Raw genomic sequence first — 25,600 nt, 5'->3', positions numbered from 1 at the left:
CGTGGAGACATAGCGGGGTGACGGTTAGGAATAGTCCGTCTTGGTCTTGACAGATGTCAATATAATAAATGTTAACCAAGAAATCGATTATAATCGTATATAAAATACGAGAAATTAAATAGAAATTTAATAACTTTACTATTATTATAGTTATTATGGTCATTATCTATTTCACACACGATAGGATAAACAGTACATAATCTTAGAGTTTCGCGAGATTATATTAAATTTCTATTAGACAATAAGTAATTATTTCTAGTTTTAATGGATTTTAAGACATCTTTACAAAGCTATATATTCTCTAATCTTAATAACTAAATTGGAACATTGACCTTTCAAGGACATTTGCTGTGTATTATGATTCTTAGACAAATTGCACAATGACAGTCAAATTTAGTTCTATTAAGTAAGAGACCCAACTCTAGTCCCTTTCCTTTCCATCAATTTTCTCATAAGAATAGGATGGAAAGGGAACTTGGATTTGATGGTGGAGGAGACGCATAGGATAGGGAAATATCTTAGGCAACGCATCTGCTATTACGATTGTCTATGGGCAGCGGTCGCTTCGCCATTTCGGCGGATTCAGGTGGCCACTTGCTCGTTTGCCACCTTAAGATATAAAAAAACTTAAATACAATAATTGCATTGTGGTTTACCTCTATAAGATTTTTATTTCGTCTATATTATGGTAGTAATTTCTCCTGCTAATTAAAATAAGCTATGTCCAATACATAAAAAATAGGTTATTCTTTGAAATAATGTATTATCACAGACTCCTAGCGCTTAGCGACAAAATCTGGTAACAAGGGAATATTAATTAGTTGAACCGCATGATAAACGTAATTAAAATTATCGTATTCTCAGTATTGTCGTAATGTAATTAATTTATTACACAATTCCTGTTACCTTGTAATTACGGTTAACGCAGGACGCAGTACTTCAGAAAGTAGGATTTTACGAGAGAAAATATATATTTTTGGTAAAAAAAAAATATAGTTACATTTTGTTCTCCTGTAAAAAAACAAACTTTGTGACGATGTCAAGTGTCCCTATTGTACCTACTTAAACATTCTTTTTATCGTAGACAACACTTATATGCTTAAAAGACATGTAATGTGAAGGTTAAATATTTTAATTACGACTAAAGATAATTTAAAGAACAGGTTAGATAAGCGCGTTGAATATTATTCGATAATTGTGAACGGCTTCGAATGACATCTCTATGTTATCATAGAGCGGGCTCTCTGCAATGATCCACCTGAACTCGCCCGGACAATCTGTGGCAGGACGAACAAACCATCTCCGTCTCGCTCGCTCGCGACGCACGCAAGATGCGCTCTCTCATTCTCCCCGCGCGCCCGGCTGCCGCGCCGCTCTCAGCCAATCGGCGGCCATCTTGTGCTCCCCCGAGAGCAAGCGACAGTGCGTACTCTCATCACAATCACAAGGAGACGACATCTCGCCGCGCGAGGTTGTCGTTCCTGCGCAAGATGCGCCAAGCTCACAAGCGCGCGACTTATTTAATATCATAAAGTGCCTTTCGTACTCTTTAGTGTTTTCGTAAGACTGACAATCAGTGCTCATTAAAGTTATCCTGTGCAGTGAGAGACTGGAGAAGATATCGTGCAAAATTGGACTTTTCGTTGAAAATTTGAACGGGCTGATATCGCGAAAATTATCCACGATTAGGTAAGTGTCGTCTTGATTAGATTACAATGCAAATTACGTATTTAGTGTCGACGGACAGTCGCCCTACACCACTTTCCATGCACAAAGAACGCAATCACCTTATTGCATACACCTTTTACTGATAGTGGGCTAATGAGTAAAGATTCCGTGCTTATTGATAATTATATTTTTATTCTGATGTAAGCGTGTTTTGAAGATTCTCTTAATTCGTGTTATTTTCTCTAAATTCTACTTATTACCAACAAACGAAATTAATTTAAAAACTACCAAAAACTACATTTTGAAGTACAGTTTTATTGTGTTACTACTTATTAGTTAAAAATTAGTTTTTGATATAAGTATGTCAAGAGATGTTAAAGAAGCTGAATTAAAAACAAAACATAAGGAGATTTATATTAGAAAATTATTTTTTCTTATTGGAATGTTGAACCGCTTATTTAAAAAAAATTTACGATTAGCGAAGGACTAACTTTTTTATCTACACTCTAAAATCCGTCGGGTCATGGTATAAAATGTAAGAAATGTGAAACAAAAGATTTTTTGTTTTTTATTAAAAAATAAATAAAAAAGGATTGTCGAATCTATAAAGCCGTTTTCTTAAGCCAACTGGTTTATGATTTTACGAAAATCAGAATTATTCAATATTTAAAACGGTTATATACCGTATTAACAAATACAATTTTGGTCGCATTACATTGTTCTTTGAATCGTTTGAAATTATTGCGTAAAAGAATGATCCTAATAAATTAATAAAAAGAAACACAAAATACTCAAAAGCTACAGTACTACATGATACTTAATTTATTTTAATTTATTATTAATACGTATAATTATTATTGTCATTTATTGTCTAATTTAATTTTAGAACTAAATAGAAAATTATTAAGTAGGTGAATTAAAATAAATGTCTAGAAACAAAAAATAAATACAAAATGTTAATGAAATCTTGTTTTCAAGGTTTTTGGAATTTAAAAAGTTTTCTACAAAAATATTTTAGTTACAATTCTTGAGTAGTGAATAATTACAATAATGTAATTAACGATATTTTATATATTACCGCTTTCAAAACATCAAAAATTAGTCAAGTAATGAGAATTTCAACATTTTTTAATAGAATCTGATATAATGATGTCTTTAGTTTTAGATTCCACAGATAATTAATTAACTAATGATTTCATGCAAGTATAGTTAGTACAAGTAGTCTTGATCATTTGTTAAAAATTAATTTATCTAAAAATGTTAAAAGCATCTTGTAAAAAAGAAAATTTTATTAGCGATTGTGTCTTGTGTGAATTTTGTTCTTACTAAATTTTGTACAAAGGTAAAAAGGGGTAGACAGAAATAATTGTTATTAGAAATTGATCAATATATGACATATATTGATTATATTATTTTTACATTGATTATATTGACATACATTACAAAATGGTTAAATCGATCAAAGCTTTTTATAATATCCTGACTTCATTTAAGTCAATACTACTTTCATTAGAAGAATGATAATTTCCTTATTAGATTTTTCGCTTCAAATCTAACACTAACTAAATTTACAAGAAAACAGAGTACTTTATCGTCAACAAGCACTCATCATTAAATCGAAATTACCACAGCGTGCGGGCGATAAGAATCTCGAATCTCATCTCAGATTGAGACATATCTGACAATAACGTTCTTATCTTGAGTGCTCCAAGATAGGACCCCGCAACATCTCGAGTACATGATAAATACGTAGGACTGGGGGAATATTACCAACTCCGTCATTAATTGGTACTCAAAGCTGGACGTAGATTTAACCTCCGCAATAATTAGTCTTAGGAGATCCCCGCGAGTTTTATTGCAAAATCATTCAATACAAATTAGACTAACACTAGCAGTTCTTACACTAATTCATATATCAATACAGGAAACAATCTTAAAGAATGTGTGATTCCATTAGATTCGAAGACATGTAAAGCCTTAAATCCGTCTGGCGCCGCGCGAAGTATAACGCCCTCGTTAGTGAAACGACTAACTAGTGCAATGCACAGAGATATAACACAACAATTTACTTACAATTACTTACAATTGTTTACTGCAAAAATTTAAGAATTTTCCTAAGATATTTGTATTTAGTTTGTGACAAATTCTAATTACAATACGACTAATATAATATAATCATTATCAAATTGTCCCTACTGGATATACGCTTTACAACTATTCAAAAGATTTAAGAAAGTCCAATAGGGAAAACGAAATCTTATTGAACCGACTATCTGTAGGCTCATTGGCTTGACAAGAAACACATCTATAAGATTAACTGACATACTGAGAGTCTTCAAATTGTTAGAAAAGATTCCCTTATACACTAAGAAACTAAATTAGGTAACCAAACTTGGTTCGGAGTTAAAGGAAACAGCAGGTTAAGAAGGAGAAAGGAATGGTAAACAATTTTGTCTCCTATAAGACTCAAGTTAGAATTAAAGTAGTAATAGCAATTATTAAAGCCCAAAATCAGATATAAATATATTATAATTAAATTAAAATACTCTGCGTTTTTAATATTTGTCTCCCCAATACAAAGCTAAAGAGTTTAACTGTATTCTTATTACTACAACTTTACGTATCTCAGTAATTATCTGTAATTGTTACTATCTCATAATATTGCATCAATACTTGGAGATGTTATATGGCAACATTGTCACGAATTCACCGATAGTGTTGTCATTTTATGTACAAAATGTGGCATAATAATATAAAATCGTATAACTCAACCATGAGTTTCGCACTTATCTAATTTAATTGTCGATATATTTTTACGCTTCGTAAGACGTGTAAATAACATAATTTTTATATACTTTATAATGTACTTATTTTTTAGTTGCTAAATATATAGTATAACTAAAACTATTTTATGACCAAGGTTGAAAAAAAAACCAAACAAACTTTATATCTTGATTCAGAACAGCTTAACTAATTCTAAGTGTGCGATTCAAATACTCACTGGTCCATTGTAATTGACTAATACAAGATTTATATAGGCTAGTAATATGTTCGAATACCGAGTCATTTAGTAGTTGAAAAATGTGATCAATTTTACCACATCACTAAAATCTCTCTCTATTTTTTTTTCGTTCAGAAACGTTATAATTGCTAGCTACTTGAATTACTAGACTAATGTGAACAAGAAATTAATCGTAGCCATCTATTTTAGATTAAAATCGAGTCTCTCGGAAATGAGTCTATAAGTGGAGACGAAGACCAAACAAAAATTATTGTTTACAGCTATAGGAAGATACTTAAAAAACAAAACATTAAAAGCTATTTGTAATAATTATAGATAAGTTATATTGTCATCGGATCACGTCTGCCGTGATAAAACTATGAAATCCTTGCGAGTCATGATAACGAACTGATAAATAAGAGTAATTGATTTTGTTTGTCAGGCGAGCGCAGGTACACGATATAACATCATAAACTAATACATATACAATCTTGTTTTCATTGATCTTTATCGGAATAACGAATTGTCAGGTTTAAGTCCCTTCCCGGTATAAAATCTACTTCAATCATTTTTGATATTTGATAAATACGAAGAAAATGCTATCTCTGTCGCTCAAAAGGGATAGAATGACGCAAAAAAACTTAAATTCAAATAATTCAAATCATGGAATAGATAAAATTAAGAAATGTCATCATTATCATTTCACAATTACAATCATGATAGTAAAAAAATATAATGTATTAACAATTACAAAGCTATACCATGAAAAAGTAATTAATACTTGCATGAATTATATCACTGCCATCTAGCGACGTTAACGTGACATTATAAAATGAAACCATTAATGATCATTGATTGACGACCATAATTTGGTATTTAAATTTTTAAATTCACAATTGAAATGAACACATTTTATTTAATTATTACATTAGACAACTGTCAGGTTCAATTCAACCGAAAATTAAATGAATGGATCAAGATGTTTTATACCAAAATAATTACTACATAGTTTAAAACGAAGACACTTCCCGATATCTGTCTGTCCTATTTATACTTAATCTTTAAAACTATTCAGCGGATCATGATGCAGTATTTTTGACCGACTTCCCAAAAGAAGGAGGTACTCAATTCGTCTGTTTCTTTTTTTATAGATAGTGTTATTCAATAGAAAAGTTTTGTATAACATAGTAAAAAAACTGATAATTCTGGAGCTTTCTAATGTTGTAAATGACACAAATTTTTATTGGACCCGTGCAAAGCCGGGGAGGGTCACAGGTTAAATATAAAGAGATTCAAACTATAGTAGTTTTCTAACGTTCATTGGATACAAAAATACAAGCTAGTATTTTTATTGCTTTAAATCTCTGTCTTCACTATCGATATCGAGACAATGCTTGGAAAGGATCCAAGTTATATAAATAACCAAGCAAGTTACATAAAAATTCAAATAAAACGTACACAGAGTTCAAACGTCGATACTAGATATGTCAAATGCATTAAGAAAATCATTACTAATTGCATCGCATTAATATCGCGCACACTTTTGACTAAACTATCGCCCAACTGTTTAGTCGCAATTTGATTTCTATTATTATTAATATATAATTACTAGATTTTAGTTGTGCAACTAAACAGTTGAATTTGCTGCGAAACAATTGACAATCGCACAACGGTTGTGCTATAGTTTGCGCCAGTTCTAAATCGCGCAAAAAAATTACAAACATTTTATGTTGACGTTGGCGCTGGTGAGCTATCATAGAGTATGCAGACCGGGTAGATACCTTGTTGTATTTCAAAAAACTATATTCAATTTTTCACAACGGCTCAAAACGACATTATTGGCGTAAAAAAGTCAATAGATCTGTGGTCAATATTTAGTACTTCAGTAGTTCAAATCCATTACGTAGAGGGATTGCCTTTTACCTAATACGATTTAAGCTTTCTATTCAATTATCACTTCTTAGTAAAAGATTTCATTCCTTTTTGTGCGCGTTCGACTATACTGAAACAAAGGAAGGCCGGCTGTCGGCGCGTTTGATGGCAAGGATTACACGTTACTTGGAAACATGTAAGAGTCGTAATACAATATTTATTACTTATCTTAGCATTTGCCGATAAGCGGCCTCTAACACACCGCTATTGCTCATTGTTTTAGAACAATTAAAAAAGTTAAAACTGTCAATTACCGCTTTTGTTTCTTTATTCCCTGCTACTGGCAACTTCTAGAATATTATGAGTAATAGTGTAAAAAGTTTGCACATTTAATTCTGCAGAAGGGAAAAATATTTAGACTGAAAAACAGTAATGTGTAACAAGAACTAAAAATCGTTTATAAAATATCCATTTATAAAAAAAAATAATGAGAACTGAATTTAAAAACTACATATTTATTCATTTTATAGAAATTTGTAAGATTTTTTTCTAAAGTCCGTTTGAGCAAGATACTTAAGCTTATAAAAATTAGCTGATGCTCGTGACTTCGAAATTTAAAAATTAAAAAAAAGCCTATAGTACTCACTGATAACGTAGCTTTTTAATGGTGAAAGAATTTTTGAAATTGGGCCGGTAGTTTTTTAGCTATTTCAATGCATACAAAAATACAAATCTTTACTCTTTATAATATTAGTATAGATATAAAAACATAGTATCGTCTTGCTACGCGCGCAGGTTATTAACACGCATTGTCTGCACTATAATAGGTCACTTGAGTACACATGGACCAGTATAAGTTGAGCTATCTACCCTTTACATAAATACCTACGTAAGATTTAATAGAATTACCTAATTTTAAATTTGTAATATGTTGTTCTTTTTTGGTTATTTCTTCTTTATGGGCAGAATGACATCGTTATTGGCAACCCTAATAAAAGCACATGTACCCGTTTCTTGATTAACTACGCTAAGTGCAGGAAATTGATAAACTAAAGGGCTGTGACTCATAATTCCTTTGTCATTGTGTAGACAGGTGAAATTTTCTTGTATCACTAGATAAAGACTGTATTTCATAGTTCTTGACCCAGAAAACGCAATTTTAAATAGGTTTGTACACTGTTTTTTTCTATATTTACTCATCATCATAATATTCCCCAAATTATGTTCTAAAATATATGATAACTTGTGTTAGCCGCAAAACAGCAAAAAAGCTGTGTTAGCCTTAGCACAATGTTGCTTGGAAGGCTGATATATGTACTCGTTTTTCATTCCATAAATACCCGTTTTTACAATCTAAATGACGAAGATTTAATCAATGCGACACCGACAAATTAAAATGTATCTCTCAAATATAATTAAAGAGTCGAATATTAATTGTGTCTCGTCGCACTGAATGTTAATTCGACGTCTGCAAGGAAATGATACTGCAAAAACTTTATCGTCGATTTTTTTTTCCATTTAAACTCATTTATGTTTTGAATATTTATATACAAGTAAACTACTAATACTAGGAATGAAAATTTTCCATCTTTTAGTTGCATTACTATGGTTATTTGCATTTTATAAGCGTATTATTTAATTGTGGGTGCCAAGCGCTTCATATATTAAAACTATTTGTGGCAAAATACAATCTTCTATCTATACATATAGGTAAGAAAATTGGAGTGTCTTTTTGTAACATCAAAAGAAAAATTCCAGATTTCTAAAATCTTTTTGTCTGTCTGTCTGTCTGCAAGCCGCGTCTGTTCCGGTTAATCTCCGAAATGGCTGCGCCGATTTTGACCGGATTTTCGTTGAAGGCTAGCTAACATAGACAGGCTTATTATAGGCTACTTTTTTATCTTGATATTGCGTGGACAAAGTCGCGGGCAACAGCTAGTATTGTAAAAAACCTTAACTTTTTACAAATTACCAATACAAATAGATTATAACAGGAATGTTTTCTATAGTGCTTTATTATTTGAAAAATTGCATCTAGATTTAATAAGAACTCATTGCCCAGGCGCAGACGCATTCGCACGTCGCGGGCAATGCAGGGTGCTGCCAACGCGCCCGCGCCCCCCGCGGCCGAGCCGCCTGCCAACCAGCGTAAGTAGACCCTTACCTTGCATCACATTAACACCTCTTAACCCTTTGAAAACTGCGGATCAATATATTAATATAACAATGACCCAATAAAAGCCATTTAAACCTTTGATTGCTGGAAACGCCAATACGTGTAAACGAAAACGACGTTAAGAGTGCGCGCACACTTACGACTAAACTATCGCACAACTGTTTGATTCCGGCGATCTTATATGATCATATATGAACGTGTGCACACTGCTCGATTTTAAATTGTGCAACTAAACAGTTGAATTGGCTGCGAAACAAATGACAATCGCACAACAGTTGTGCGATTGTTTAATCAAAGGTGTGCGCTCGAATGCTCAAAGTCAGAATGTAAGAAATTAATCGTATTATAAGATACAAAAGTAATAAAAACCGAGAGTAATCATTTCAACATATCCTTACTACATGTTCGTATTACCAACGCTTAAAATATCTCTGGGGAAATATTACCAATAAATTATTGCTCCTATTACACGTTCGACAAAAGTACTTTCGTAATCAAAATGAATAGGCTTACGTCAAGTCTCGTTTTTATATTTTTTACTAGACCCACCCACATCGATAAAGCGTACTGAGAGACATATATTTGAAGTAAAAATAACTCATTGGTATTATTAAAACCAACATCGTAATTAATTTGCTATCTATAATAATTAAGGAATATAACTAAAAGCATTACAGAATATAAATACATCTAAAAATCAAACAGACAGGATGTTGAATGCTAATCGCAGTCTTATTTATAACTGGCTCATCTCGCACTGAACCCGACACGTGCGATCAGTAGCGCGGTCACCTGATAAATGACAATAAGACGCGCACGAGCCACCGGTCACTCGACACTAACAGATCTTAAACTACCCTCAGTTATTTAAATTATCTCTATAAGCTTGATAACCGAGTCTAGAACATCTCCATTTGATATTTGAAACGTGCATCTTTAATTTAGAGAACAATGGTATTAAAATAGTTTAAACTCATATTTGAAAACTAAAGAGGGTAGATTGGGTCAGAAATTTGTGCTATAATATGCTTCAAAATTTCATTTTTTTACCGGACAGAATAATAATTTGCGTGGTCTAAGATTTGAATCTGTCATTCGGTTTTCTTCACCTTTATGCCAGCCAGTCTTGTACACATTGTTAAAAAAAAATTTACGAGATAAACTGTAACGGAAAGTAACTGCTGTAATGCTATAACGTTAACGATTATCGAGGCATTTGTTATGTGCGCTGTAAAATTTCATCAACAAACGCCAATGTTGATCGGTATTGGAGGAAAAAATAACTTCACAACTGTACTGCATTATCTAAATAACTCGTTCGTATTAATGCCATTTTATGATAACGACGAAATACTTACAGTACAATAGCAAACTAAATGTTAATATGGTTTTAATTTTATTATTTCTTAAGTTAATTTTGTTACTCATTTATAAATGAGACGGCTTACGAAATATCAATTAATGGTAATTTAAAAAAAATAACGAAAAAACAATGATAATACTTTGTATGTTGGCAGAATGTTAACTACTTTAGACTTTGCTCAATAATGCTCTTAAAAACAATTGAAATTTAAATTTCGAATGTTTTATTTTAAAAATTTGAATTTGGAATGGTTTTTTTTAACATTTCTTAAGAAGTCTATGATTGTCTCATTATGGTTTAATGGAGAAGAATTCGGTTTACACAGCCGTGTGGATGGGATATCTTGTGAGATGAGCCAACATCCTTTTGTGTGACCGCACTTGTGTCCACAATGGATCTCAGCTTCGAATGAGGCTTTCATAATCGTGTTTGTCCGCTGATATTGCGACGACAAAATATCTTACAACTTGCCCTAATAAAATTTAAATTACACTTTTATATTGCGATGAATGTCAAAGTAATGTAAGAAATCATTGGAGTATGTTATTCTTTTTAACTCTTTAGCTATGTAAATAGTAAAATCAGTCTAAGAAATTCCTTTCAACTCATTTGGTCAAACAAAAGCAACTTAACGGTCAACGGTACAATTATCTGATAAGGCGTTCCGGCCGGTAAGACCGATTGGGTAAACAGGGCGAATTTGGGCAATTGGTGCTGGCAACTGATAACCGAGATGAGTAAGCCAATTTACCTTTAAGATACGAAACACTCTTGTCTCGCTCATTTCCTTTGAAAGAAAAGAGGCAGCAATATGTTGTACACTGGAATTTAACAGTAACTTCCGGTAATACCGGATGCTATAATCTATAAATCGATTAGTTATCAGAATGATTTTTCTGAAATGACGTACTTTTATAGATTTTTCGTGTAACTGGAATATGGATGAATCAAAATTGAATTATTTTACTGTAAAATGTATCTTACTAATATGTGATGATGAATGTTTTGATAAGCTGCTAAACGGAAAGTCTAGAAGAAAACATGGGCTACTTACTTTTGTTTTTATTCATTCCACGCGTACGAAGTCGCGGGCAAAATGTAGTATTTCTATAAATCAAGTTGTTTTAATATAATTCACGTAGTAAACTAAATCTTTATTAAGATTGTATTGTACAGATTATAGGCTAAGTTGTTTTAAGTTAATTTGCTTACTGCTTCAATCACTCATCAGTCTTCGTGTCGATTAAAATTTCTGAGTCCACTTGCAATTCCTAACGCCACTGTTACTAAATCATTTACATAGTTTGCTAATATTTTCGCGTGTCCTGTCGAGATGCGTATCTCATGTGGATATCATCAATCTTTTCTCCGAGACGTTGTAGAGGTAAACAACCTACTAACTCCTGCGATGTACAATCACGTACTTTCGCGGTGAACGCGTTACAGAAAAAAAATCTTTGCATCACAACGAACAGAAATTTAGAGTGCTGTGGATGTTTTGATCAAATAAAAAATCAGATACTATTTTTATTTATGTATAGTTTTAAAATACGTAAACTAAAAAAGATTCCTTACTTCATCACTTTTTAATTTGCATAAAGAAATTAGTAATTTTTTATCAATATTATAAGGGTTTTTATATTTCTAGACAGGCTATACTAATCTTTAATATTTCAAAGTGTAAATATGTTGAAATGATTGTTGCTTTTAAGTTTTAACACCTACAATGAAGGCGACTGTACTTGCGTACCTTTAAGTTAGATGCCAAGTTTACGTGACGTATTTGTTAATGCCCACCGTGTAAGGGACTTCCGAACTTCGAGGAATGTATTGCTGTTACTTAAAGCCTTAACTTAAGATGTATAACTTGTCGTGCTCTTCTAATTTTAAGAAAGGAGGTCGTTAACACGTATGGACTCTTTAGTGTTTTTTTATTTAATTGATTTCTAACGTGCCATTGTCTTAACACGTCATAGTTGTTGGTAAATAATGTATTTCTTAAATTGCACTAAGGTACTGCTTAAGCAACAAATAAACGGCGCGACAGAATTTTTTACGATTAAACATACTACTAACGCCATCTATTGACAGCGAACATTAATTTTGCAGCTTTACGAAGTAAAAATATGAATAACAAATATTAATCAACATTATGTTTAAACTATTATTATGTACATTAGTGTTGTTAATAATTTACTTATTCCTGTTTATCAGCTGCTAATAAATTCATTTGTAACGTTCGTTACGAGTCTTCACGCGCGTAATTGTAACGCTTTTCTGTTTAGAAAGTGGCCAATCGGAAAACATTTTTGTTTTGGGTAGGGTCATAGATAATAAAATATTTAGAACAGCGTACAGATAAATTATCGAACATTTTTTTGACACGATTTTTATTTATTACTGCATATAGCATATTTTGCTACCGATTCTATGAAATAAAAACACACGTAAACACCTTTTATAGACAGGACAGTGTTGAGTTCGAATTGATAATAATAAAGCTTAGTAACCTATATAAAATAATATCTAACATGACAGCTAAGCAGGAGCGAAGGACCGTTATCCTGGCATCACAGGCGAGGAAAACGCGCCCTGACGTGCATTCTGATTGGCGCCAAGATGGCCGCCATACTGAACACAGATTATATCTGTTACGTATGATTAATATTTTCAACACAAAATTGTACGTAATACAGTTTATAATTATATAATCTGTGTAATGTAATACGAGAGAAGAAAATCTATTATTTAAAAGAGGTCTTTGTAAATCCGTTTGTTTTAATGTGTACTTCATAGATTTCGTAAGACTTGGAACTCAATCTCATAGAAACTAAACATATACAACGGGCATACGTAGTAATGTTAGGTTATTACTCTATTAAGTTTCACCGTTGACACAGTCCATTCCTGAGTATGAGTTATATCAATTTCTAGACAATAGCCACCTCTCACGACTTAACAACTATCAACTCAAATTACATCAAAGACAAGTGGAATAAGACACAAATTCCCTTGCATAATCCATTGAAATCTGCCTACTGCGGTAGGTAAGCAGGTAATTGTCAATGGCGACACCATAAATGAGGGCTTGGAGATACGACACGGTGTAATTCAGTACCGTTGAGGCTCATTGGAGTGTGGAAGAAAGCACCGGTACTTGCTACGTTCATGCCATATCAATCAAAACGTTTATTATATGCGGTGTCCACGTATGACCCGCTACCAGCTACGTAACGCCTTATTACTGTGACTTAAAGTTTATAATCGTGTGTGTTGTTCACTATGTCTGTCAACGGTCGGTGTGATGTTGCAGGGATGGCGATAGGTCGATTTAAATTCCGAATAAGAAGGAAGGAGGAAGTCACGGCGCGCGTACATCTATGTCACACCTTTTCTCCGTATATGAAGTTGACTGAACTCAATCGTCGGAGAATTTGATGGTTCTTTTATTATATTTCTTTGCTAGCTTTCGCCCGCGACACCATTCGTGTGGAATAAAATAAACAAAAGTGAATAGACTTTGTGTTCTTCCTATCCTATCTATACCAAATTTCATCGAAATCTGTTCTGCCCTTTTGGCTACAATAACTAAGAAACATCCATCCATCTAGACTTCTAAAGTCTTAAGTTGTACAAACAAGAATATTATTACACAAGCTTCGGGATTGAATCATTAATTGAATACATGAAGTATTCATTGTTATTTATCATCCTTTATACTCAAAGATCACTTAATGACTATGAGTATAGCTGACCTTTGCAAATCATTTAAGTTTGTTCTTTAAAATCAATGTTATAATCAACGCTTTTCTGCTAAAAAACGATAAAACCACTCAAGAATGAGGTATTTATTAATCATACTAATATTATAAATTCGTAAGTTTAGATGGATGTTTGTTAGAGTTTGTTTGTTTGTAGCGTTAACAGCTGAACGGATTTCGATGAAATTTGGCATAGATGTAGAGGATAGACTAATAGAACACATAGGCTAGTTGAATTTGTTTTTTATTTCGCGCGGACGGAGTCGCGGCTGAAAGCTAGTATCTATAATAATGGTTGGTTTTATATAGTTTCATTTCGCATATAGAAGAGTCGATTAGTTCCAACCTAATGCTATTAAGTATCCTATTTGGGACATAACGTAGAGCTCGGTATTATAGCAATCCAATTTTGTTTAATTGATCGCGTAACAATATACTTAAGAAACCTCTGTTATTTTGTTTCAGTTTGTTCATTTTTGTGAACTATACATTTAAATTATAATTAACGAATGTGGTGTAGACAAATTTTACTTCTCACTAATATTATAAATATCAAAGTTTAGATGCATAGATGTTTGTTAGAATATGTAGCCTAAACTACTGAACGAATCTCGATTAAATTGAGTACAGGTGTAGAGCATAGTCTGGAAGAACACAAAGGCTACCTACTTTTGTTGTTTCTTAATTTCACCCTGACTGAATCGCTGGCTAGCATAGACAAAATCTTATAGATTGTATTATAACCTTATTTTAATAACTAAATCAGTAAATGTAATAAAAAAAACACTACGCAATTCTTCTTGTTTAAGCCTTTCAGCAATGCGTAGCCCAAATTTAGCATTTCTTGATCGATTCCAGTTATTGACGCGTGTGTTTCGACACAAACGCTTGGCCACATTTCCCCGTACGCGTGGATTGCGTAAAACATTCAGTCAGTCACACCGTTGCGCTTGTGCGTTAAAATACATACATGAATGGAATACTAGCTGTTGCCTGCGACTGTGTCTGCGTGAACAAAAAAGAAGAAATCAGTAAATACAGTCAGGTTATGTTTCACATCTGTGCCTATCAACGAGATCATATAAGCAGTTCTGGAGATGAGTAACAAACATCCATCCATCTAATCTTTCGCATTTATAATCAGTAAGTAGTAAGATTTTTCAAGAACATTCTTCTCAACACTTTCTTTGAAACTCCCAATGGAGTTTGAAGTGATTCGATCCAAACCGCACCGCTTTTTGCGGCTGGTTTTTTGACACTACATTTGGAACTCAGCCATAGACAAACAAACGAAAATTTTCCTTTAATTCACCCATACTTTATTACAACACCAATAACCTTATCTTTTTAGTCATAATGTCAATGTTTTAAATAGAACGGCAATACCAATGACTACGTGTCTTATTTCATTATGGAACACATCAGCAAATATTTTACCTCAGGTTCTATATTTTTCTATAAGGGGCACTGTACACGGACAGCCTCACGCAGTCGATAGAATTTACTGTAGAATTCTATTTTTGAGACTTTTTCTATTCTTCTCTTTTGTACTTTTTGATAAAACAGAGACTGTATCAACCAACTTAAACACAACTCCACGTGGAATTTAAAAAAAAACAAAAGAGCCTATGTGTTTTTCCAGACTATCTTCTACATCTATGACAAATTTCATCGAGATCCGTTCAGCAATTTAGGCTACAAACTCTTACAAACATCCTAACTTGCGCATTTATCATATTAGCAAGATGTATTTTTGAGCAGAATTACCTGTTAAACTGGGCGTCTACAGCTAACTTTACCGATCGGAAGACTGTCCGTGTATGGCCTTACAATTATTGCAAAATTAGCTTATAAGAATTCTAACAGCAAAGTAAACAATCCGGTAATTCGAAACGGCAATTGCCACCGGATGTTGTGATATATCGAATCTAGTGTGACAATGAAAACGAACACTTCAACAGCGAAACTCACCGATTCATGAATGACGTGACGTAAATCGTTCAATTATGTTGATTTTTCGCTAACCACGTATGAAATTAACGTGTTATTACAATTAAAACTATTTCGATACTTATTACCATGTTTTAGCTAGTGTCTATTTAATCTGAAATACTGTAGCCGTATGTGACAGTATATCTTTGTAGTAATTCATTACCTTACTATTATAAATACGAAAGTTTAGCTTGATCTTTGGTAGTTTACCGCCTGAACAACTGATCTAATTTCGATATAGGGTAGTTTTATAAAAATAAAATTAAATGTAATGACTGTAATCAATACTCCGGTTATAAAATTATTAGTATTTGTCTTATGGCTGGTTTCCCAGTTATATTTAACCATTCATTAATGTTATTGTTACCATAACTTTATGAAATGCGTTTTGAACTCGAGTTGCTTAACTTGAGTTGTACTCCTTTGAAACTAACACATCAGTCGTTAATCTATACTTTTATATCAATATCTATACTAATATTATAAAGAGGAAAGATTTGTATTTTTGTATGTATTCAATTCACGCAAAAACTACTTGACCGATTTTAAAAATACATTACAAAAGGTAATTTATCTGTGAGTAACAAAGGCGATATTTTTTTATTATTTTTAAATTTCACGCGGGCGAAGTCGCGGGCAATAGCTAGTGATACAATAAATGGAAACTTCAGCAACCTAGCATTAGTCATATCTCAAATAGCAGTTAGTTACTGCATCTTTTACGTTATGCAGTCGCAGTAAGTAATTTGGTTTGCCAAAGATATTAAGTAAATATTACTCGATATTGTAACGTTCATTTGTTATGTCCTGAAAAGTAGTAATTAGCTGACATTGCTCAGTGTCAAGTTTCATTCAGTCGCAATTAGTTAAATATTTTTATTCATAAACAAGCTTAAAGAATGTTGACTTTGAATGTTTCTTAAAAAAATATTTACTTGACCTCTTTTAATGTCATTCTTAAGCATGCGTTATACAGTATTGTTATTAAATCTTAGTAATATTATAAATGCGAAAGTTTACATGAATATTCGCTAGAGTTTGCAGCCTAAACTGCTTAACGGATCTCGATGAAATTTGGCGTCTGGAAGAACACATAGGCTACTCCCTTTTTTTCAATTCCACGCGGACGGAGTTCGGGCGAAAGCTAGTATTATGTAAAATTCAATCTGAAATAATTATGTCATGAAAAAATTACAGCATCAAATAATAATTATGTTTTTTTACCTCATATTCCTATTTACGTCATATTTATGAATAATATAAGCTTACTAACTTTCCCTAATATATACGTCAATTGAATTTATGAATTTATTACTTACTAGCTTTCGCCTGCGACTACGTCCGAGTGGAATTAAAAGTACAAAAATAAGTAGCCGATTTGTTCTTGCAGACTATACTTTACATCTATGACAAATTTAATCGAGACACAAACTAACAATCATCTATGCATCAAAACTTCCGCATTTATCGATTTTATTAGTCGATATTTCTATCACACACGTTGGGTTGTTGTCAGTTTACAATTTGGTGGGACAGGCCCTTTACCATATAATTTCAGTATAGGTTACAAATCTTTACTTCATTAATTCATAATTGAATTACTATAATTAGAATAACAATGTAGAAGTCATCTCGAAACACTGGAAATCCCATCGAGTCTAAATATAACGACGCCAAATAAGCCACCTGTCTAGAAGTTAATCATAACATTAGTAATTTAATAACATAATACACTATACTGGGATTTTCCCCGTCTTGTTGAAACTTATATCAGTAACATGCCAATCGAAAACTGAGGGTCTATCACGATTGCGTGACGGTTTCGAGAACGTATTAGTAAAGTAATTAAATTTGCTTGGGTTGCATAATCGTAATATGAATTTTATCGAAGACATTACGAAAAGTTTATCGTAATCATTCGATATATACCCTCTTTGACATATCTAATGCTTCTCAACCGTAGTACACTCACATTGCGATCTCAATTTTGTCAGAGGTATGAGATTACGATTCGTACCGAGGCAGTGGAGTTCAACGTTAAAGAAACCTTAGCAATGAGTCCTATTCCTCGAACCAATATATCTAAAGAACGCTTTTCACAAAACATCGATCAGATAACGGCCGTAGTCGAACATGACTCATGCATTGTGACAATGAATCAAAATTTCCCCGGATATTACTGTCTGAAGAATTAGTCATAAACTATCTACAATTATCCTGGTAATAATATTTATGGACAATTTAGAATAGAATAAACGTTTATTGCTACATACTAAAATAAAACATAACATAAACATATAAACTAGTTATATATTGTACAACACAAGAAAAAAGAATGTGACAAAAATGTGTTGTCATCCCCGTGCTGTTTTTCTGCTGCATTTTTCGATGATTTCAATGCTACATTTTTATGCTTTGGAATAAACTCATTATAATTCTTTGATCTAATATAATTATCTTAACTCTTAAAATGCTAGTTTAAAAGATGAATTAATCTCTAAAACTCCCATTACAATAAAGATCGAGACTTGTCCGAAAAGATAAAAAGTTATATAGCACGTAATCTACGTTAGCAGGCAGTCAGGGAGAGTAGGTGTCAGAGTATTGATTTTCCTTCCGCCCCGCCCCCGCCCCCGACCCGGGGCGAGAACCCCCGCGCATGTACTATATTACATAGATATGTACCCACGCCTACTTTCATAACAATGTTTATTTATATACAAACATGTTTGCTCTTTGCCGCATTATTCACACGGCTTATTGTTTCATCTATTTAAGAGAACAATAAAAGTATTAGCGTTGATTTTTTTGCATCTATATCCACTTTTGGCACGTCTGAACACAATAGTAGGTAGTGAATCATTCCTCTACTCTATCGTAATAGATATTCTAATGATATTGAACAAGGATTTTGAACCTTATATCTAATGTACTTGTGTCAATCAAAAAAAATTAATTACTTAACTGGAATTGATTATTATTAAGAAATAATCTATTAGTTGATTGTTGGAACTGAAAGTAACATCTCATTATTAGACTAATCCAACTATGACTATGTAACAAATGACTGACTCAGACTATTGTGCGTTTCTTAGAATAGTAAAATGAAAGCGCCCCTCTGTAACGCTATTCAAACAAACCTGAATATTAATATTTCGTCGTTTATTGTTGCAGAAATCAAAACAGAAGTCATTAGTGAGGCTAAAGTCGAGACAGAAGAACTACAAATCGACAAAATGAAGTTGGAGAGCGAACCGCGCGCGACACGCACCACCAGCATTGACAGCGATAATAGATCTGATCGCAGCGAAGAAGAAGATTCTAGAAGGTGCAGGAAAAGAGCAGCGTCCACATCTCCATCGCCAATACCCTTGGATAAAAGAACAACGCGATACGAGTGCCCAAAGTGTCTACAGCGGTTTGACTCCGCCAACGCTTTCGACATACATCGTTTCACAGCTCACGGTGATGAAGTTAGAACAGGCTATGATGATATAAGTTTAGTTGACTTCTCAAACAAGAAATTCCCGGAAATATCACGAGGAATGTGCGAGCGTAACACTCATATACCAATGCATGAGCAACGCAACAAATGCGAGTTGTGCTCGCGGGAGTTCCCATGTAGCCAGTCTTTGGACATTCATAGAAAAACTTGTACCAATTCAACCAGACTTACTAGTCCAGAACGTGAACGTCGAGATTTCTTCGCTAACTTAGACCTTAGGAATAGGTCTTTTGGTATTCCTGGCACTTTAACACCGCCCATGGAGAGATTCACTTCAAAATTCGAGGACGGCCATATTGTTGGAAACGGCATAAGGCATATAGATGCTGCTAGAGACTTGGCAGATATTCAATCGATCTTAAATGTGACGTCTGCTGGGAGTCTCCTAGAAAGGCTGACTGGTACTAGAGTTGCTTTAGAAAGCGCTGCCCTCACTCCACCTGATACAATAGTGAAGGAACGCGAACAAGAAGAAACTCAAGATAATTTTGCAGCTGAATTCAGAAGAATGAAGCTTCGTGGCGAATTCCCCTGCAGATTATGTCCAGCGAAGTTTCCCAATCTTCGAGCACTTAAAGGACATAACAGAGTACATCTCAGCGGAACAGGTCCCGGGCCTTACCAGTGCAACATGTGTCCTCATGCATCTTTAGACAAGGCTGCTTTGGTTCGTCACATGAGGACTCATAATGGAGATCGTCCTTACGAATGCGCCGTGTGCAATTATGCGTTTACTACTAAAGCTAATTGTGAGCGCCATTTACGTAATCGCCACGCCAAAGTTACCAGGGAAGACGTTAAGCGCTCTATTATTTACCATCCATCTGAAGATCCAAACAACGATGAAGTGAATTCGAAGTTGGCTAGAGATGAAGTCAAAAGGTCTCTCGCTTTTCATACACCTGAAATTGAGCGGCGCAACGAATCAACTGGTCGCGATACGCCGTTGACGCACTATACGCCAACATTTATAACAGACAGACATCCAGTTACCGCTTTAACTACCAAAGCTTTACCAGAAACACCAACATTGACTCCTAAAGAACCAGAGCAGTCTCTTCCTAGAATCAAAGTGAAAGGAATCGGACAGTTGACACAAATACCAGAATTCAGACCACCAGAGCTGACATTTAATTCTAACGACACTCCGCCTGAACCTTACGATGATGATGCTCCCGTCGATCTTAGCACAAGCGATAATAACAGCTGCGATGTTCTGGATCTCAGTAAAAAGAAACGCGAAGTGGATGATGAACCCAAAGCGGTCCCACGAAACGCCTTTGAGACAAACCCGTCCACAACCGCAGCATCAGTAGCTGCCACGGCATTGGAAAAAACGAGATTCCTCTTAGCCCAGCAAAGACTTTTCGAGTCTTCTCTACCAAAGATTGACCCATATTATGCAAATCAGTTTTCCCAGCTATACGCCGGCGCTGTCTCCGGCCTACCGGGCTTGACAATCCCACCTTCAGCCTTTCCTATCAATCCTTACTTTCTTCAGACATCGTTTTTTCCTCACCCAACTGATTCACAAGAACTTGCCGAAATAAAACAGCGTATACAAAAGGAAATTATTCGTGGGCTTAGTATGTCGGGGGGACGATTGGTTACCGAACCTGAGACTCAGCCGAAGCAAGAGCCTGAAGAAGAAGACCTGAAACCGCTCTCTCAAGCTACCTCCCCCACCCCACCACCTCGTCCTGAATCTCCGCGCCCTTTAAGCAACAATGTTGTATCTCAAAGCGATTCCGTAAAGATGGTTATTAAGAACGGTATACTGATGCCAAAGCAGAAGCAAAGACGTTATCGCACTGAAAGGCCATTCTCATGTTCGCAATGTTCAGCTCGGTTCACTTTACGTTCAAACATGGAACGTCACGTGAAGCAACAACATCCCCAGCATTGGAGCGTACGTAGACCGACGCCAAGAGCCCCGCCGCCGTATCCGACGCCAGATAACATAGCTGACAGAGTGAAATTCGCGCTTTTAGCCAGACATTTAGAAAGGCCGCTGCAACAAAACGATCGTTCCCCCATTCGCAGAGACTCTGACGAGGTGGCTGATAATGAAGAGGACGAAGATGACACTTTAATCATTGATGAGGAACCAGAAAATGATATCAAACCCCTAGATCACACTGCAGCACATAAAGCAGCGGCAGAAATACTTATGGCTACCCGTCAACAAGAAATGGCTAAAGACTTCGATCTTAAAATAGCAGGAAATCTAATTAACAAACCGATCCCAATCGCTACTGATAAATCTGAAACTGGAACAGATCCTATCCAAGATTCGGAATCCATTCCTGTTGTTCCCACTCGTAGCGATGAGGAGGAAGATGAAGAAGGCCTGGTTGCATCAACTAGCGAAGGCAATAATTCTGGAAGCGACGAAAACAAGTGAGTATTAGTATCTATTATTATGTTCTTACACATTCTATATTCAGAAGTACAGGTTCGTGTGGTTAAGAAGAAAAACATTGTCTAAACTTCTGTTTTATTTTTCAGATCGGAATCAGACACCGGAACTCTTCCTCCTAAGAAGAAGTCGGCATATAGTCTAGCTCCAAACCGAGTGTCATGTCCGTACTGCCACCGCAAGTTCCCCTGGTCGTCGTCCCTCCGTCGCCACGTGCTCACCCACACGGGACAGAAACCCTTTAAATGCCCTCACTGTCCTTTACTCTTCACCACGAAGTCAAACTGCGATCGTCATTTGCTTCGAAAACACGGCGGATCCGCTAGAGCTATACTCGCTGAACCAATCACAGACTCGGTCTCCCCTCCACAGATTGACACCAGAACAGTCCCAGAAAGACCATTCAAATGCGCGTCGTGTCCAACCAGTACTTTTTCCTCTATGGAAACTTTAAAGAAACATATGTCATCTCGTCACGGAACTAGCGATTCCCAACCGGGTTCTCCTAACCCAGAAGGGAATGAGGAATTAGTGGACGGTATGGTGTTCAAGTGTCATTTATGTGAAGGGTCCTTTGGAGATAGAAGTGCAGCTTTAGCTCATTTAGCAGCTAATCATGCAGCGGAATATGAACAGTTGGTTAGCAAAGGAGCGCTAGATGGCACCAGTGACCGTAGCGAGAGCGCTGATGATGACGAAAGGGGCAAATTTCCTGATCACGCTAATAGAAAGGTAAGATATCAAATTTTACTTTATAAATGTCCTTACACTTTCAAACAAGAGCGAGCGCACAACGGTTGTTTCGTAGGCAATTGTTTAGTTGCACAACTAAAAATCGAGTAGTATGCGCACCTCCATATAAGCTCATAGGAATCAAAGATACACTGAACAGTTGTGCGATATTTTAGCCAAATTTAGGTAATTGAAGTAAAAGAAATTATAATTGTTCAATTATCCGCAATGTCATTTATTTTTGAACGTTAAGGAAAGTGAAACACGGAAAATGTGCAAAGGTTAATTTCCAAGTTATGTGGTCATATCAGAAAACGTAATAACACCGTTTACCGGCAACTAAATCAAGATTTCCATGCATTTACAGGTTGTGTGTGCGTTTTGCATCCGTCGTTTCTGGTCGGCTGAGGATTTGCGGCGTCACATGCGTACTCACTCCGGTGAGCGGCCATTCGCATGCGACTTGTGTCGGCGGCGGTTCACACTGAAGCACAGCATGCTAAGACACCGCAAGAAGCACCGAGAAGAACTCACTGATGATGAGGAAACCACGCCTCCAAACACACCATTGGAAACAGCTAATACTAATGGGTAAGTTAACTTTTAAAAAGTAGTGCAAACGCTGTAAAATGTAGCTGGAGCACTGATCTATACAGATGGATAGGCGATTGTTTGGAAACGACAGCTATTGCCATGCTTTTTGGTGTTAGAGACAGTTAAGTCTAAAACTAATGTTGATTTAAAAACTCTTTTACCGCCACCAATTTCAAATTCAAATAGACACAAAATACCGCAGTTATAACCTGTCCATTTATAGAAATCAGTGAGACTTATTCATTCGTCTTTTATTTGTATTTTTTTTTTGTTTGAAGACTAGGATCGTTTTAATAGATTTTTACCCTAAGAAATAATGCAGAGGCAATTTGATATCTATAAAAACATGCATTATAGTTATTATGTTTCCTGATAATTTATAAGCATGCAATAGCGTGCAACCGACATCAACCATGCAGAGCTTAATGCATGCTAACATTAATGTTAGATTTTAACATTTTTATAAGCTAAATCTATTAGAAAGTTTCATATTTTATTGTTTCATTTAGATATCGCTACCAAGACGACGAAGGTTCAGGCGGGGAAGTGCCCAGTAACGTGAACAACAACAACTCACCGCCATCTATCCCCTACGACAAGAAACTCAAACTGCAAATGACGTCACGCAAGTACTCATCTGACGCTGAGAACGATCCAGAAAATGGCGGCGATCTGATCGGAAAACTGCTCGGGATACAGGACAAGACTATTATCAACAAACTTCTCTCCTCAGCGGATGAAGCGGCCAAATTCCTTGGAGTTAATAAATGAGAGTACGCCTTAGTCCTCGTGACGCCAGCCAGACTCATTCTGGCTCCGCGAGGACTAAAACTTTCAAACCTGACAAACCAACCTACAACGCCATCTATCAACGAGTAGATTAGTTATTGCGCGGAATGATTAGTGATGTCTGAATATCGGTATCGATTACTATGAAATATTTAAATTAATAATTCTATTATTGCTTAATAAGATGTAAAAATTATGAAAAATATCGATGGTCAAAGAACATCTCTAGACTTTAGCTGCCTTATTTAATAGTAACCGTCCGTTTCTGCCTTAAAATTGTACATTTATAAATGTGGGTGACGACAACGAAAGATAAATTAAGTGCCAGTTTATTTTATTATAAAGTACATTGTTAATTCTTAATGTGTCGTATTGATGTGAATTTATAAGTTTTAGGTTAGGATTTTAGCTTCGGAATGACGCATAAGTTTTAGCGATATATTTTTAAAGTCTACGGGATAATAGCTTAAAATATTCACGTTTGCATTTCCATCTAGTCGTATAACATTTTGTATCAATCTTTGAACACCGTTCCGTTTCACGCCGTATTTTTCAATATTCACTTATAATGGTGTATTCAAAAAAAATCTTTCGCAATTGAATCCAAATTTCTCTAGTCAATTTCTTAACTTTTAATAATGATCCTAAGCTTAAAGATACCAAAATCAATAGTAATTATTGCATTCAAATATTTAATAAGTTTTAATTAGGAATTACCAACCTCATTTTATCCTACCAATGAATAGATTGTAATTTTCAGTATAAGTATGTAGAAATTTCTAGAACTTCGTTCTTACACTTTACGATTGATTTCTTTTAAATCGTCACTTTTCACTCTTCAATACTTTTTATTACTATTTTATAAAACTTTATTCTAAGGTTAAATTTTATTTGCTCAAATTCATGGCATTTCTTTATATTTAAAGACTTTATTATACTAAAAAGATTGCTTTTAAGGAAAATTTAGGATCTCTTGTAAATATAATTTGCTAATTATAATATTTTTTTTAATTTGTACCAAAGGCTTTGGGTGAATTTAGTTTACCGAATATTTTACTGTAAAAATTTTACATAATTATAAGGTTAGTTGAAGTTAATTTTAAGATTGACGTTAGATGAATATGTTATATTTTTAGGTTATTGGTGCAGCAATAGTTAAGTGAGTTTTAAACTCTTCATAGTTTTTAATAATTATTATAATTCAGTCTCCTGAAAAGGATCGACAAATCATACGCTAGAATATACCTAAGTTGGAATTTGCTTTGTATAAACTTGTCGCTAAACATACCAAATATATCTACTAATATAAAGAAAAATAGATTTAAAAATTATATCTCTTAGAGCCTGTCGCACCAAATTGCAAATTGTCTGATAACCAATGTGTAAAATATGTGATGGAAATGTCGGATTTTGTTACCATATCTGGCAGTGACGTCATTTATTTGAGTCTATCAGCCAGTAGTGGGACAGGCCCTTAGTATTCTAAGATTGGTCCTATACTGTTTCATAATAATTATTATAATAGCTTGGTAATTTCTAAAGGAATTCTTAAAAGCAATATTGTAATTTATTAAAGAGAAATGTTTATTTGAATTATTGTTTAAAATTAGTAATAATTATTTAATCATGTTAATATATAACAATGTATTATTTAAATTGAAATCCCGCTTCATGTCAATTATGATAAAAAAAAAGCTTTGTAAATTAATGATAATTGCAATTTAATTT

General features: G+C 34.4%; 1 protein-coding gene across 1 annotated transcript; it reads left to right on the top strand.

Annotated features, from left to right (window-relative positions):
• The first annotated feature begins 1,105 nt into the window (after nt 1-1,105).
• LOC106111937 (ras-responsive element-binding protein 1) lies at nt 1,106-24,689 on the top strand. Its single transcript, XM_013294147.1, has 6 exons — nt 1,106-1,689; nt 8,604-8,689; nt 19,008-21,738; nt 21,847-22,489; nt 22,857-23,080; nt 23,593-24,689. The coding sequence occupies exons 2-6, from the start codon at nt 8,632-8,634 to the stop codon at nt 23,852-23,854; spliced, it is 3,918 nt and encodes a 1,305-aa protein (XP_013149601.1). The 5' UTR covers nt 1,106-1,689; nt 8,604-8,631; the 3' UTR covers nt 23,855-24,689.
• The last annotated feature ends 911 nt before the right edge of the window (nt 24,690-25,600 follow it).

This window comes from Papilio polytes, unplaced genomic scaffold, assembly GCF_000836215.1.
Source record: "Papilio polytes unplaced genomic scaffold, Ppol_1.0 DF824146.1, whole genome shotgun sequence".
Classification (NCBI taxonomy): Eukaryota; Metazoa; Arthropoda; class Insecta; order Lepidoptera; family Papilionidae; genus Papilio; species Papilio polytes.
Note: the sequence above shows the minus strand (reverse complement) of the source record. Positions and strands in the feature narration are given on the sequence as shown.

What these genes read in the sequence shown, in the direction of transcription:
- LOC106111937 (XM_013294147.1), top strand. Translation starts at nt 8,632, where the DNA reads ATGCAGGGTGCTGCCAACGCGCCCGCGCCCCCCGCGGCCGAGCCGCCT. An exon ending in CGAGCCGCCTGCCAACCAGC is followed by an intron (nt 8,690 to 19,007) that starts GTAAGTAGACCC and finishes TTATTGTTGCAG; the next exon opens with AAATCAAAACAGAAGTCATT. An exon ending in TCTGGAAGCGACGAAAACAA is followed by an intron (nt 21,739 to 21,846) that starts GTGAGTATTAGT and finishes TTTATTTTTCAG; the next exon opens with ATCGGAATCAGACACCGGAA.